The sequence below is a fragment of the Euprymna scolopes genome, chromosome 28, assembly GCF_053919585.1.
Source record: "Euprymna scolopes isolate OS-2025 chromosome 28, ASM5391958v1, whole genome shotgun sequence".
In the NCBI taxonomy this organism is placed as follows: domain Eukaryota; kingdom Metazoa; phylum Mollusca; class Cephalopoda; order Sepiida; family Sepiolidae; genus Euprymna; species Euprymna scolopes.
Window position 1 is genome coordinate 89,972,057 of NC_136509.1, and position 17,694 is coordinate 89,989,750.

A 17,694-nucleotide genomic window follows, 5' to 3' on the forward strand; every position below is an offset into this window, starting at 1 on the left:
ATGAAGGAGAGACGTTTTTATTACTTCCCTATCTATTAGTGATGGGACAATTCCAATATTTTTCCCGATTCTGATACAACTAGCCTGGGCGCCCAGCGTTGCCCGGGTATTTGGAGATCTATTGAGCAAAAAAACAAAAAAAAAACAATGGTAGTAGGCAGGCTCGAATCCGTGACACGGAGGCAGAACAGAAAGTGGAGATGTGTGTAAGGGTGTTGGTTGAGCAAAAAAAAAAAAAATAAGTATTAAGCAGATTCGAACCCGTAATGTAGCAGAGGAAAAGGAGGTGAAAAAAAAACAAGCATTCGATGAACCTACCACGGTTGTGACATCACCAGCGGTCGCAATAAGGCCTTTAATGCAACGTCGTTTATGTGAGGTTTGAATGACTTGCAAAATATGTCAGCGAAAAAAATTACCCTCCTTGTAGAAAACTTCCCAGTTGAGGGTGAAGGAATTAATGTTTTTGGCCAATTTTTTTATATTTTTTGTCCGAAGGGTCGAGCTTCAAAAGGATACTGATCATGTGAAAATCCGTCGCCTCTGTTGAAAGTTTTAGGCAGACATACAAACATACATACATACATTTAAACAGACAGGTGAGATTTATTCCATACTAAATCACTAATTCCAATTCTTTATAAATCTCTAAATATTTAACTATTGAGTTATTTTTCTCAAATGTAAAAGTACACTTGTGAGGAGGGGGGGGGCTATAGATTTTAATTCTATTGGTAGTTTTAAAGCAATAAATATTTATTATTTTATTAATACCGGCAATGGAAGATTTTGTTTCAAACAAAGTCAAATTAAAAATAGATAATTAAAGGAACCATTTTTGGCATCAGAAAAAGGCATAAATTTTTGGGATTCTGATACTCAAAATTTCTTAATTTTCTGACTCCCAATTCTGATTAATTGTCTCAACACCAGTTATAACCAACTCTTATTTTATTAGTATATAACAAAAACTATTGCACGCTAAGAAAAACAACCCCCTTTTTTTATAACAACAAAAAAATTATCGTTCGGTATAGATGGAAGAAAGTTTGACAGTGTCCAAATGAAGAAAGGAAAGATAGTTCTTTCGGTTTCAGAAAGTCTGTCAGCAGTTATCTTCAGGCAAAGATGGTCGATGTTTTAGCATCTAGTGGTAAGGGATAGAAGAGAGAGATGGGGGAGGCGGCTTTCCTCGTGGCTTTCAGGTTTCTCACTGTTGAACAGCTAATAGGGCTGATGTAATTCTTCAGAGAACAGATGGAATCTATGCACCCTGTAGACTACTTGGTTAATGTTTGACCAAATCACCTATCAGGGACATTTTTCCGCATGAAAAGGAGAATTCTTTATTTATGACTGTACATATGCATACAGACACTGTTTTTATTTTTGTTTTTCTTTTTTTTTGTTTTTTTGCTCCCAAAATAACACCCGTCAAGTGTTGTTTATTTACACAAAGTAAATGTCTGAGAATTACTCATACCAGTGAGCATCTATTATGTAAATCTCACCTGTCTGTTTAAATGAATGTCTGCCTAAAAATTTCAATGAGGCAACGGATTTTTACAAGATCAGTATCCTTTTGAAGCCCAACCCTTCGGATGACAAATATCAAAAAATTGAATAAAAACATTAATTTCTTCACCCTCAACTGGGCGCTTTTCAATAAGGACGGGTTATTTTTATTTTTATTTTTTTTTTTGCTCAACTAACGCCCTTACACACACCTCCACTTTCTTTTCCGCCATCCCGTCACGAGTTCGAGCCTACCTGCCTGCCGACTACAACTTTTTTTTTTTTTTTTTTTTTTTTTTGGACTCAACACACATTTACAGTGAATGTAGTTTGCTTAAAGCATTATTCAATGTGTATATAAAGAACATTTATAGCAGACAATACAATGCAGAAGTCTAAATTGAAAGCCATGTTTGATTTCAGAAGAGTTTTCAGTGGGTAGCTGATCTGCATAAGTTTTGAACTTTAAAATTTTACAAGTAAAGAGGGCAACGCCAGGCATCCAGGCTAGTCTTATATATATTTACAAAGCCATAATTCGCCCATGCATGAAGTATTATTGGCATATCTGAGCTGCTGCATCTACCACTAATCTCTGTAACTTGTAGACAGTGTCTAAAAAAGAATCTCAGTGCTTGTACACTATCAGAACAAAATTTTGTAGTCGATAAATGGAGTTTTCAGATAAAAAAAACAATGGTTTCAACTGATTTTTTTTTCAATTCTAATAAATTACAATGGTAGCATCCAAATTATGCAGTCGAAATTACCTGAATATTAATGAATTATTAAAAAAAATGAACTTTAATTGCGTCAGGTAGTGAAAAATTGCGGACATTTTGTTTCAATCGAAACGGAAATTTACCTCTCTTTCGAACTCATGTTTCTTACATAAACAAATATGATCATTTTCTTCAAATTCAATTTTCTATTTTTTTTAATAAATAATTTTCTATCTTATCGATTTTCGTAATTTTTTGATATAATCATCTTAAGAATGCGAAGAATACGTAGATACCATTGTTTTCATGTGAAATTCAGTTTTACGATTTCTGAAATTTCGTTCTGATAGTGTAGAAGCACCAGTCTCTAATCTAATAGGTATTAATTTATCATTATCAACCCAGCTCCAACTCCACACGTGGACTACAAAGAACTAATTAATCATCTCCTTACCAAGAAATGACAAGAACAACGGAATAACTGTCAAAATAAGAAACTTTTCAAAATCAAATCTACAATAGAAAAATGGTTCAGATTTCAGAAAAGAAATTCTTACAGAAAGGAATTGGTTTTGTCCCACGTTCACATCGAACGCACGCACATAACTCACTTCTTCCTGCTAAAACAAAGAAGACCCTCCAGAATGTTAGGCATGCCAAGAACCCTTTGCGGTAAAACACTTTATTTTGGATTATGGCGATCTTTTGCTTATCCAGCAAAATTATTACAGTGTCAGCAAATATGAAAGAACTGTTTAAAAAAAATATTACAATGTCAGCAAATATGAAAAAACTGTTTAAAAAAAATTATTACAATGTCAGCAAATATGAAAGAACTGTTTAAAAAAAAATTATTACAATGTCAGCAAATATGAAAGAACTGTTTAAAAAAAAATTATTACAATGTCAGCAATATGAAAGAACTGTTTAAAAAAAATTATTACAATGTCAGCAAATATGAAAGGACTGTTTAAAAAAAATTATTACAATGTCAGCAAATATGAAAGAACTGTTTAAAAAAAATTATTACAATGTCAGCAATATGAAAGAACTGTTTAAAAAAAATTATTACAATGTCAGCAAATATGAAAAAACTGTTTAAAAAAAATTATTACAATGTCAGCAAATATGAAAGAACTGTTTAAAAAAAAATTATTACAATGTCAGCAATATGAAAGAACTGTTTAAAAAAAATTATTACAATGTCAGCAATATGAAAGAACTGTTTAAAAAAAATTATTACAATGTCAGCTAATATGAAAGGACTGTTTAAAAAAAATTATTACAATGTCAGCAAATATGAAAGAACTGTTTAAAAAAAATTATTACAATGTCAGCAATATGAAAGAACTGTTTAAAAAAATTATTACAATGTCAGCAAATATGAAAGAACTGTTTAAAAAAATTATTACAATGTCAGCAAATATGAAAAAACTGTTTAAAAAAAATTATTACAATGTCAGCAAATATGAAAGAACTGTTTAAAAAAAAATTATTACAATGTCAGCAAATATGAAAGAACTGTTTAAAAAAAAATTATTACAATGTCAGCAATATGAAAGAACTGTTTAAAAAAAATTATTACAATGTCAGCAAATATGAAAGGACTGTTTAAAAAAAATTATTACAATGTCAGCAAATATGAAAGAACTGTTTAAAAAAAATTATTACAATGTCAGCAATATGAAAGAACTGTTTAAAAAAAATTATTACAATGTCAGCAAATATGAAAGAACTGTTTAAAAAAAAATTATTACAATGTCAGCAAATATGAAAGGACTGTTTAAAAAAAATTATTACAATGTCAGCAATATGAAAGAACTGTTTAAAAAAAATTATTACAATGTCAGCAAATATGAAAAAACTGTTTAAAAAAAATTATTACAATGTCAGCAAATATGAAAGAACTGTTTAAAAAAAATTATTACAATGTCAGCAAATATGAAAAAACTGTTTAAAAAAAATTATTACAATGTCAGCAAATATGAAAGGACTGTTTAAAAAAAATTATTACAATGTCAGCAATATGAAAGAACTGTTTAAAAAAAATTATTACAATGTCAGCAATATGAAAGAACTGTTTAAAAAAAATTATTACAGTGTCAGCAAATATGAAAAAACTGTTTAAAAAAAATTATTACAGTGTCAGCAAATATGAAAGAACTGTTTAAAAAAATTATTACAGTGTCAGCAAATATGAAAGGACTGTTTAAAAAAAATTATTACAATGTCAGCAATATGAAAGAACTGTTTAAAAAAAATTATTACAATGTCAGCAATATGAAAGAACTGTTTATAAAAAGTTATTACAATGTCAGCAATATGAAAGAACTGTTTAAAAAAAATCATTACAATGTCAGCAAATATGAAAGAACTGTTTAAAAAAAATTATTACAATGTCAGCAATATGAAAGAACTGTTTAAAAAAAATTATTACAGTGTCAGCAAATATGAAAGAACTGTTTTAAAAAAAAATTATTACAATGTCAGCAAATATGAAAGAACTGTTTAAAAAAAATTATTACAATGTCAGCAATATGAAAGAACTGTTTTAAAAAAAATTATTACAGTGTCAGCAAATATGAAAGAACTGTTTTAAAAAAAATTATTACAATGTCAGCAATATGAAAGAACTGTTTAAAAAAAATTATTACAATGTCAGCAATATGAAAGAACTGTTTTAAAAAAAATTATTACAGTGTCAGCAAATATGAAAGAACTGTTTTAAAAAAAAATTATTACAATGTCAGCAATATGAAAGAACTGTTTAAAAAAAATTATTACAGTGTCAGCAAATATGAAAGAACTGTTTTAAAAAAAAATTATTACAATGTCAGCAATATGAAAGAACTGTTTAAAAAAAATAAATTCTAACAAAATACTAACATTTCTGAAAGAAAGTAAATTTCTAGACAAGAATATAATTTTAACTCAATCCAACTTTAGAAAAAAGAAAACAAAAAAAAACCCACATCACCTTGTGATCCAAAAAGCCTGGTTTGATTAACTGAATAAGTTTAATTATCTAACCCATGACAAAAAAAAAAAAAAAATCTAAATTATGGAACTCGGCTTTAAATATAACAAAAAAAAAAAAAAAAAAAAAGGTTGATATGCCATAAAACCAAACCAACTTCTGTTGTATCACTGCAATGTTGCATCCCTTGTTTTACAAGTACTTTTCTGTGCCTCCCCAATGTGCATACTCCTGACTAAACCGAAAAGCAACAAAATCCCACCCTTTCACTGTTGAGATCCCTAGATGCTAAAAAGCCTTTTACCCTAATAGTTTCTTCTCTTGGACTACTAGACTTTGGAATTCTCTCCCTATTTCCTGCTTCCCTAACTGTACTAACCTGTAAACAGACATATCGCTGCGCAACTGTCCTCTTTTAGACACAATCCGAAAGAGTAGCTTGTTATGTTCCAAGTTGCCTTCGTTGGGCCTGAATAAGATTAAAATAAAGTTTGCTTCCTCATCACTACTGTATTATTTATCGACTGTTTTCATCTTTTTAATTCTGTTTTCTTTCTTTCTCCATTTTTCTAGGGATGTAACTGGAGACAATGAGCAACTGACGCAAGCTTTGGAATCCCTTAAAGAAAAAGGTTTCATCAATTATTATGGCATGCAACGGTTTGGCACCACGTCCATTCCAACGCATCATATCGGCAGGTCAGTGGTCATACCAGTCTGAAAGAAGAATAAGAACAAAAGTTTTACATTGAAGTTTTGCTGCAGCAATTATTTAGATGCAGTCATGTAAAAATAAATAAAAAAAATAACATTAGAAACATTTTTTTTTATAGGTGAATGTAGTTTACTTAGAGCATTGTTCAATGTGTATATAAAGAAAATTTATAGCAGACAATACAATGCAGAAGTCTAAATTGAAAGCCATGTTTAATTTCAGAAGAGTTTTCAGTGGGTAGCTGATCTGTATAAGTTTTGAATTTTCAAATTTTACAAGTAAAGAGTAAAGATCTTGCTCGTGTGATCACGAACAATTGTGTAGAAATTCTAAAAGATTTAATATTTTTATGGAGCAATTCCGGTTTCTGATTGGTAGCTAGCAGAGTATGGCTTCATTTGATTGGTCAGTTCCTATCTACAGTATCTATAAATAGGACTTCCAATTTCTTTAATCATACCCTCATTAATTAAAAACAATGTTGTTTTTTATATTTAATTCTTGCTTACGTCCACATATCCAGATGAAAATTCCATATTGTATAATATTTCAGGAAAATTACTCTTCAACAGATATGTGTTTGATTTTAGTTCAAACGTGTATACTGGGGCTATTATTATTTGATGGCCTCAGTCAAACACATATCTGATGAAGGATGATTTTCCTGAAATATCATATGATACAGAAATTCCATCTGACCATGCTGATGCAAGTAAAATCACAATGCAAGTATAAAATATAAGAATAAAAAAATTTCTTCTATTATATAAAGGAGAGCTGTCTGTCCGTGTGAATATATATATATATATATATATATATATATATACATGAGCAAACAGTTAATAAAACATGTTAAAAAACACACTTTGAAATGAGTTAGAAACATATTTAATCTGAAAAGGAAACACTAGATAAGTGGATAGTCCTTAATCCGCGGAGTTTCGAAGAAATACTTTCCTTCTCATCAGAGGGTAGGAATTATCAAAATGCGGGATCGGATTTTGCATGCAAAAGTATTTGATGAAACAACAAGTAAGTCAAAGATCTTACTTGATAACAAAAAAGTGAAGCAGAGGGAATATGGTGAAGAAAAAGGTGATTACACATGAATGGATAGTCTGGTGGAAGATAAATAATCCAGTGACGGTAAAATCCAAATATATAACTTCAAGAAAGTTAATTGAATTTCCATTTGCACAAATAAAATCCAAGGAAATCCCGTAATTGAAAGATGGTCCACAATAATCCAAAGGCAGAAATATATATATATATATATATATATATATATATGTGTGTGTGTTTGTATGTCTCACTAAAACTTTCGAAATCCAAAGCAAGTAAGTGATTCCGGTACGGTCTTAAAGGACAGAAACTCAGACGCATGATATGTAAAATTTAGAACAAAATTTTTTTATTTTTTTACCATAACGACCACAGAATCTGATGGAGGGGGTGGGGGAGTCATATAAAATGGTCTCTTTCTAAACGATTTTAACATCTGCATATACCGTGAACCGAACTGTTCACCTCTCAGAGACGCTAAGTACATAAATTTGCAATGTCATGGTATGACCTTTGCCGTAGCTGAACAGATTACAGAGTTTTCTTATAGCTATTAGTTTTTGCGTTCGTGCCCACCTTATGGTGGACATATTTTTTTTATTTTTTTTTTAAAGAACATTTTTGAAAATGTTTATTGCTGTAAGCTTTTACATTTAAATCGGGTTAAAAGACTTTTTTTGATATATTTTGTTTTGTACTTTGCGTTATTTACTTATCAATTTCCACTTATTAATTGTTCACACTTAATTAGATTAAAATAAAAATCATTTTTCTTATTTCAATTTTTTTTTTTTTTTTTTTTTTTTTTTATCGATGCTTGATTTAAAGACCAGATTATTATTAAATGCATAAGCATTACTTACGTAAATCAGATATTTTTAAAACTTTTTTTTCTCGCTCACATACTGCTATTCTTAATTCGTAGCAGTGGACCGACATCAGTGGATTTTTTTTTTTTTTCAAATTGATATAAATTATTGCACAGTAAAAATAATCAAATTAAAACCAAGATTATTCTCTCCTGATGACCCGATGTTATCTGTAAGATGCTATGAAATACATCCTTCAAAAACATGATCGTGTGAGTGAATAAACTGAAAAATGCAACGAAATACCTCATAAAAAAACGATAAACACTATTCTATACAAGAAAAACTAAGAGGAAGAAGGCCCGAAATATTAGAAATAACAGTTTGAATCTTATAGGTAAATGAATTTTCAGATTTATAGGGGCGGGGGGGGGGGGGGGCTGATTTATTTTGGAATATCTTTCTATCTATCTACTATTATATAAAACGAACTTTGTGTGAGTTCGTTCCCTATGGACTCCTAAATGGCTGGGCCAATTCTTTTGAAATTTCACACAAATCTACGTTATGTGCCTGGCAGTGTTCTTAGATAGGTTTTGTATCGGAATGTCTTCAATAAGCATTGATAATGGATAATTGAAAAATATCTGAAAGAAGGAACAGGCGAGTTTGAATAAAATTAACACCTAATACAAATCACCATCACAAGTACATTTGAGAAATTTTATTACCACCCAAGTAGAAAGGCCCAGTATATAAAATCAACAGTAGGTTCTTTGATCTCGACAGTGGTGCATTCGAGATGAATGTTTCTCTTCAGAGCCCAATTGAACCATGATGCTTGACTTTTGAATTTTAAACTTTAATATATGTAAAATAATTTTATAAAATCAACTGTAGGTTTTCTACAGGGAAATGTAGACTACAATGTCTTGTGGACATGTATTGCGACGAGGTATGTGAAGCTTCCTCGCTGTGCACTGCGATGGGCCCCCGACTAGAGTAGGCAATTAATTGATTTTGATGACAATAAAATATGGGAAGGTGAAACATTTATTAATCCTCATTCAATCCTAGGCAACGTTGAGTTTCCTTGCTAGTTTTCAATAAAAACATCTATTTCATCCCTTGATTCACACCATAAATATCTTTTCTCAAAAACAACAAAAAAAAATAGCAAAAATTTTTTTTTTTTTTTTTTTTTTTTACAGTGATCACCACTTATCAAGGCCCGGAAGCCACTCAGGGATAAGGGTTATAAATTACTAAAAACATATTTTTTTTCTATTTGCAGAGCTATCTTGCACAGTAATTGGAAGGAAGCTGTAGAACTCATTTTGAAGCCAAGAGAAGGAGGTAAGTAAAAAGAATCGCCTTGGATTGGAATCGTTCTTATTTTTCACCTGTTATTTATATTTTGTTTTAATATTTAGGAAAAGAAAAAAAAAAAAACAGATGAAGGAGGCATAATATTCTATTAATTAATCTTAATTAATTAATCTTAATTAATTAATCTTAATTAATTAATCTTAATTAATTAATCTTAATTTTTAAACAAATAAATCTTTGTTTATCTAGAACAAAACCTGAGTTGTATTGGCTTTCTAAACTTACAAATTTAAACAATGCTTACATCACGGAGGAAATAAAATATTTTTTATTTTACTTCAATCAAAGTTCTCAGAAATCAAGGGGTCTCATCACAAGTACATTTGAGAAATTTTATTACCACCCAAGTAGAAAGGCCCAGTATATAAAATCAACAGTAGGTTCTTTGATCTCGACAGTGGTGCGTTCGTCTCATACCTAGGGCTAGCATTTGAACTCTATATGAGATACATAGATATTCAAACGTTCCATTTAAGTTCTTTATCTCTCAAACACTGAGTTAATAAAGAAGTTGAGAACATAATTTTCCTCTCCCCAATTAACGATTTTCATATATTGTAATATATCTTTTCTTTTTGGTAACTTGGTCTTACTGGATTCCAGGACAAGAATTAATCTAGTCTAGTGGAGTATCCAGCTCCATGCAATTACTTAAGGTAATATCACTAAAAAAAAGCTAATGTAAAGAGATCTTATGTGGGCAGCGAATACAAAATGTGATTTTGAATATTTGGTCAGGTTTTACTTCTAGGGAAAATTATCCTCATGCCAGGTTGTTCTGACAAACCCTTGTACAGAGAGACCTTAGACACTCGAGGATATTGTCTAGTAGGCATTGAGATTGTGAAACCAATCATTGAAACCGACCACATGGATTATACTTTTTTAGTGACACGATGCAGTGAAGAAAAAATAAAAATTTAAAAAAAACATGAACTGATTCTAATCCTGATGAAGACATTTGCGAAAAATTTTGATTTTTTTTTTTTTTTAAATAAATAATTGTTTTTTTTTCTTTTTTGTTTTTTTTTTAACCAGTTTGCATTGTATTAGCTTTCTAAGCTTATGAATTTCAATTTAATTTTAAAAATTTTCTGTTAATTTTTTCAGCTTAATTTTTAACTGATCTCTTATTTTATTTCCTGGTTATTACTTATACATTTCTTATACATGGCTAAAAATTTTGATTTTTAAACAAATAAATGTTTAAAATAAAATATGTATCAAGTGCGCTTGAAAGTGCTCGATGATAAATTTTTATCCATCACCCTTGCCTCCAATTTATTGGAGGCATTCATTGCATTATCATTAGTCACTGTATCTTTGTGTGTATGTCAGTGTGTGTGTGTGTGTATAATATATATGTAATATATAATATATACGTAATATATAATGTATACGTAATATATAATGCGTAATATATAATATATATGTAATATATAATATATATGTAATATATATTATATACGTAATAATCATGTTTGACATACCGGTTCCCGTCAAATCACCGAAGTTAAGCAAAAATGAGCCTGGCCAGAACCACATGGGTGACCACTTTTATCTTTACATCATCAACGCTCTGATCCCCATCTGGCATCAATTGAAATGAATGACTCTCGTCTTGGGAAGGCTGCATGTTTTGACAAGTTTCTGGGTTTGACCTTTACTCCTGATCTGAAATGGAACACGTACATCAAATCCATTGCCAAGGTTGCTCGGGAAAATGTTAGGATTCTTCTATCGATCCAGTAGTTATCTCACTGCTGATGCAATTCTCTACCTATATAAGAGCCAAGTACGTCCAAGAATGGAGTACTGTTGCCACATCTGGGCAGGAGCTGCTAGAAAGATCTTATCCTGCCTTGACAGAGTTCAACATAGACTTCATAGCCTAATAGAGGATGCTCTTTTCTCTTCCCTGCAACCTCTTTTTCACAGAAGAGATGTTGCGAGTTTGTCTCTGCTTTATCGTTATTTTCATGGCAAGTGCTCACCTGAGCTCCAATCTATGGTCCTCCCTTGCCAAACTTTCACGAGAAACACTCGTCTAGCTGAAAACACTATCAATAATTTCCCCCACTCTTTATCTGTGCTTAAACCTAAATGTAGACTCCATGAACAAAACTTCTTTCTTAGAACTGCACACCTGTGGAACTCTCTTCCATTTGTCTGCTTTCCAGCTGACTACAATACGGTCGTCTTCACGTCGAACGTAAACAAATTCTTCATGAGCCATCCCGTTAAGTAATCCAATTTACCAAATTTCCATTACTAACAATTACTATGATATTGTCCCATTGACTACTGTACACTCTTTAACCTTTATCCTCGAGTGGCCTCTTGGCCTTGATAAGTGGTGATGCTTTTGAAAAAAAAAAAACAAATTTGGCATTGTTTCCAGTCATTCTGGACTTCTTTTTACCACTGGATTCAAACAGTGTCGATTCAGGAAAGGTATGGTTGGAGATTGCGCAACCCTTGCCTCACATTTACACGTGTAGCTGCTCCTACAGGGGGTATCCTTTGTCTTTCGAGACTGTATGGAGGCATCAATATACATACGTACATAAATGGCTATAAAGTGAGGCCCGCTGTTTGTAAATAAACTAGCAGCTCGAACGCTATAAAAGTAATGGTCAAGTGTTTATTTAAAATGGACATTTGTTGAGGTCATTTGCGAGCACCGATCCCATGGTCTGATTGGTAGAACTGCTGACTATCCACGCGATGGTTGTAGACTCAAATCCTGGCTAGGGAAAGCAGCTAGTCTAGCTGCACTGATGAGTTGTGGTACAACGAAACAGTACTGTAGGTGGATCACTACAAACACAAACACACACACACGCACACACACATATATATATATATATATATATATATATATATATACACACACACACAGGATGGTAAAAAACATTCCTTATTTTCTTTTTGAGGTCAAATTTTGAAAAAGATTTCACAAGGTAATAGCTGAATAATAGGAGATTGTATCCTTCAAATCTGATTGAAATTGAAACATTATGACTGATCTATCCTTAAGAGTTAATGTTGTATCCAATCAATTCCTTGATAGATATCACTTTTTGTTGGCTAAGAGGGCATGTTCATGGGGTTGAGCCTGAGCCCAGAAGCATATATTCTATTTGATGAGTCCACTCGATTAACTGTAAGCCTCATCATGAAAGAAAATCAAATCCAAGAAGCCAGGATCATTTTCAATCGTTTGACTGATATCTTCACAAAGTGTTTCTCATTCTGTTTGATTGCGATCTATTTGCTCATCATGGAGGATCATCCAAACCGGTATTCTTGAAATGTCGCTCTCATGGGAAAGCTCACGATGCCAACTTAATTCTCTCTCTCAACTAGACAGCCTCTTTCCCCACTCTTTGCTTAGATCTAAATAACTCCTTTATTGTTTCCACCATGGTCTGTTCGCTGGAGTATTCCTCCACCAGAGAAGGTCCTGGATATGACCATAAACTATATCCAGTGGTGAGGCCCCAGCTTGTGGGCTTTGGGGAGTGTGGAGCCACCCTTTAATTACCATTGCTCCCAGGTCCACTCTGACCCGGAGTGGTAGTACCTGTTAGGGTCCCAACTATGGGTTAAATAGAAACCTACGTGAAAACAACAAATATATTCTATTACAAAAATTTTTCTTCTGAATCTTTGGATTCGCCATTAAATAACCCGAAAAGGGTTGATATGCCATAAAACAAAAACAACCAACCAACCAATCCACCAGAGAAAATTTCAATTCAGCCCAGGATATTCCCGGATCTTCCTGGTATTTACTCCCTATGTGTCGGGAAACTGACCCCCGCCCTCCTTGCTGTTTCATAAGCTAGAAGGATCATTTTCTGATCTCGGAGTCCATGAACAATCCGCTTCTTTTTGAGAGACTACAACCAACTATCCAGCTCCTCCAACACTAGGTAGGGTCATATCTCCTAAGAGTGTTCTGAATGCTTCTGATACTCCCAACATCTCTATATCTTCATCAAACTGTTCCCCTGTTTTTATCTCTGCTCAACTACTCTTTTTTTCTCTCTCTGTCTTTTCCTTTAATTATACACTCTATCTGTGCTCTCTCGATCAAGCACAACACTGACCGTCCACAACATCCAACAGTTCAACAAAAGAACAGTCACCAAATAAAAAGGGCAACCCCAACCCTAATCTACCTGGGTCCAAGTGTGGTCGATTCTCTGCTTAAGCTCTTTTGTGTTATGTTTTCCTTACATCGACAGCTTCTCATTCTCCATAGGAATACCAGGGTCAAACCCTGCGTCACGGCCACCAATTATAACCAGACCACAAGGAGACTACTGTTTACAAGAAAGTTCTAGTGGTTATAACATGTATTTGACCATACGGTTACAAAAATTAAAGTTCCCTGATCAGACTCCAAGTTATTAGATTAAAAGAAAGCGGATGTAATCAAGACCCTCAAGTATTATAGCAATTAGCGGACAACTCACTTGACCTAGGGGTTTAATCTCTTGAGGCCAGATACACCAGTGAAGCACTGGGGCTCTGTCCAAGCGACAGCATTACAAGGAGATTTTATTTGGAACAAAATTTTCATTTTTTTTTTTTTTTTTTTTTTTTTTTATGTTGTGCACAAACTTAATTTCTTAACCAATTCTCTTTCTTTCAAACAGAAGACTATGAAATCACAGAGTGTCGGCGGATTTGGTGGGAAACGAGGAATGCAAAAGAAATTTTGTCTAAAGTGCCCCGTCGTCATAGTCTTGAGCGTCTTTTACTTCAAGGTTTGGCATCGCAAGGATCAAATAATTTCTGCAATGCACTTTTATCGGTAAGTTTTTTATGTTTTCACATTCAAATGTTGTCAGATTTATCATGGGCTGTTTATGTACTGATACTGTTGCATGGAAATTGAAACTTGTATTCAATTAATTGTATAATAAAGGATTGATATGATATTAGACATACAAACCAAGCCTTTTGCTTGAAGTAGCAGTGAAGTGAATGTTGTATTTATGCATAAACTTTTGATTGGTCAAAATATGCAAGCAACAGATGTCCTCAGCCGATCTTAGAAGCAAAAATAATTCAGTGCCGAAAAAAAAAAAAAAATAGGCTTTGAATAGTGTTTTTCTGGGGGAGTGAAAAGGGGCTTGTTACTTGGACAGAGTTTGTAATAGTTATGGGGAAGTTTTTTTTTTTTTTTTTTTTTTTTTTTAGGGTTGCTACTCAGTCATGGGTTAGTGGTAGGGTAAATCATTTGGGGGGAGGGGGGGGCATGCCCACAATTCCCTCTACAAAAACAAAAATAAAGAAAATATAAAGAAAAATCTGTATAATGTATGTATCGGTGACAAAACAAAAATATTGCATCCTAAAAATCATGTAAATTGATCAAGTAGTTTTTTGACATTCATTTCAAAATGGCAGATGAGACAGTCACTCTTCGAATACTCATAAAATTTGATTTTCTTATTTAATGAAAAAACTACTTGATTATTTTACGTGAATTTTGGAATATATTTTTGTTTCATCATGGTTACATACATCGTGCAGATTTGTTTTTTATCTTTGTTTTTTTTAATATAGGGGTATTCTGAAAAAGAACCCTTTTTATTTTTTTTTTTATTTTTTTTAGCATTCAACCCCTTCCTTGAAAAAAAAAATAATGCACTGAATTTATCTCCCATAACAAAACTGTTTTGATTAACAGTACCGCTCCTACCCCCCCCCCTCTTCTCCTGGTTGGAAAATTAATCTTAATTTCATTTTTTCTTTTATTTAAATTTTTTTTTTACTCCATTAGCCACTCATATTAAATGAAACCTTAAAGGAAAATATAAAGTAAACAATAGGTTCACTTTCAACAACTTTATAACTCCTTTAATCCTCACAATTTATGACCGATGTTTCTGGCAAAGGGGAAAAAATTGCTGTTTTATGGGTTGAAATCTATGTATATCACACTTAATGTTGGCTGGCTTTTACCTTGAAGTAGTATTTATTTTTCTTTTTGTATTATTTGGATTCTTCGGACTGCTGCTTTCAATTTGAATGTTATTTTCACAACGTTGATTGCAAAGATAACACTCAAGATGAGAACAGTAGTCCAAAGAATCCAAATAATACGATTAATCAATCCTTATCTCAAAAATTCAGAAATAGTTTGTTTTTTTTTTTTTGCCTCCTTACATTAATGGCTTCATGAACTGTCTGAAATGATTTCCATGAAAAAAAAATATCCCTGCTTATGTTATGGGGTTAAATGGTAATAAACGAAAAGAACACAGGATTTTTAGAAAACGAACATATATTCACATAGATTACAGGCAAAGCAAGTTGAGCAATACCATTCCTCAACGGTGGGGCGTGTACACCCGACCTGCTTGGTCGCATGCCAATCTTTGACTGCTGGGCACCGGTACTCGATACCGGAGTGACGTCACCAGAGATAGTCCATTAATCTCATGGAGGGGCGTCTCCAACATTACTATTAAGAAATATGCAACAACAAAAACAACAAAAAGTAAGCACAACCATTAAGCAAAGAAGAAACTGATTCTCTTGAGTGCTATACCATTTTCTCTACTTTCTTTAGATTCCACGTAACACTCGCCTTATGTATGTCCACAGTTATCAGAGTTTTGTATGGAATACGATGGTCTCCCGAAGAATTCGCCAATTTGGTTTGATGCCCGTTATCGGGGATTTAGTCTTTGATCACTCTGATTCTTCATCTCGAGATCCTGGTAAGTTTATTTTTCGACCGTAGAAAATTGCAAAGGTTTGGTTTTTGTATAAGAAAAACAAAAAAAAAATCTATTATGTAAATCTCACCTGTCTGTTTAAATGTATGTATGTATGTTTGTATGTCTGCCTAAAACTTTCGGCATAGATGACGGGTTTTCACAAGATCGGTATCACTTTGAAGCTCGACCCTTCAGACAACAAATATTGAAAAATTGGCTAAAAACATTAATTCCTTTACCTTCAACTGAGCACTTTTCTACAAGGAGGGGTCACTTTTTTTCAAGAATATTTTCGAAAGTCATTACCTCTTTTCAATTGACTAGATTAATTTAAACCTTCCTCGCTTACAGTTTGGCAATGGATGCAACAGTAAAGACGTCACTTTTTTTTTTTTTTTTCTTTCCACATTCTTCTCCTCCTTCATGGTACAGGTTCCAGCCTGCCTGCCTACTACCACTTTTTTTTTTTCTTTTTTTTTTTTTCTTTTTTTTGCTCAACACACACCTCCAAACACCTGTGCAACATACATACATTTAAACAGACAGGTGAGATTAATAATATAGATAAAATTGAATTTTTTTTTTTTTTTTTTTTAAATAGTAAAATATTTATCTTCAAGATATTGGATAGTTGTTCTTTTAGTTTTTGATTTTTTTGTAATCGAACGTAAACACCATTTTGATTAACTCCAAAACAATTTCACACTCATCTGGTCTTTCTACCCATTAAATCTTATATATATATATATATATATATATATATATATATATATATATATATAAATAGAGAGAGAGAGAGAGAGTAATTCCAAGTCCAATCATCCTGGTCTTGACCCGTAATCGTCAGCTTTTGTTGTGACTTGCACAACAGATGGACATCATGAAAACTTAAGCATGTAACTCCAAGCCAATTCAGATTTATTGTAAATATCTGATCACTGAGTTTTAACTTTTACTTTCTAAAACTTATTTCAATATGAATTGTAAATAAATTTAGGTAGCGTTTCCCCAACTTCGACTGGGGTACCCAGATTAGTTGTTTCCCTTGGAACAAAGACCTAACTTTGAACAAACACTGAGTGAACAAAACAAGAATGTTTTACCATTTTTTAATCCTGATGAACTTCATTGTGAATGTCCAAAAGAAAAAATACTTGGTACCATATCATCTGCATCATTTTTTTTTATTTTTATTTATTTTTTTTTTTGCCACGTATTTATTTTTTTATTTTTTTATTTTTTTTGGTGCACATGTCAAAAATTCCGATATCTGATAAAAAGGCTTAATTTCTAAGCAAAGTCTTCAAGTCAAACGTAAACAAGTTCTTGGCAAACCGTCCCTCTAAGTAATCCAATTTACGAATTTATCTCCACTACTTATGATTACTACGCTATAATTCCATAACTAATGTATACCCATTAACCCTTATCCTCGAGTGGCCTCCGGGCCTTGATAAGTGGTGACTCCTTTGTAAAAAAAAAAAAAAAAAAAAAAAATCTTATGCAAATTTTTGGATTTCTTGAGTCAAAAAAACTCAGCTGAGTGAATTTTCAAGGTCACTGGAAATATTAAAGAAAATGTAGTTATTAAAATCTTCCCTGGCTAACATCTAGCGCGATGCGATTTACACCAAATGGAAAATTTTCTAAATTGGAAACCACTTGAGGGTATAGGTTTCAAAATGATTTGACATCAAATAATCCATTGTTTTATTGTAAGGAAAATACCGAGCTTTGATTTTCTTTGCAACTTGAAACCTGA

At 32.3% G+C, this 17,694-nt stretch overlaps 1 protein-coding gene across 1 annotated transcript in view; it reads left to right on the forward strand.

The window, feature by feature from the left end:
- Nucleotides 1–17,694, forward strand: part of LOC145249715 (pseudouridylate synthase 7 homolog) — a 61,365-nt gene that overhangs the window by 33,618 nt on the left and 10,053 nt on the right. Inside the window, exons 11-14 of the mRNA XM_080111593.1 lie at nucleotides 5,788–5,913; nucleotides 9,095–9,156; nucleotides 13,857–14,014; nucleotides 15,782–15,932. Coding sequence (XP_079967719.1) covers nucleotides 5,788–5,913; nucleotides 9,095–9,156; nucleotides 13,857–14,014; nucleotides 15,782–15,932 — 497 coding nt within the window. The remainder of the gene's footprint in view (nucleotides 1–5,787; nucleotides 5,914–9,094; nucleotides 9,157–13,856; nucleotides 14,015–15,781; nucleotides 15,933–17,694) is intronic.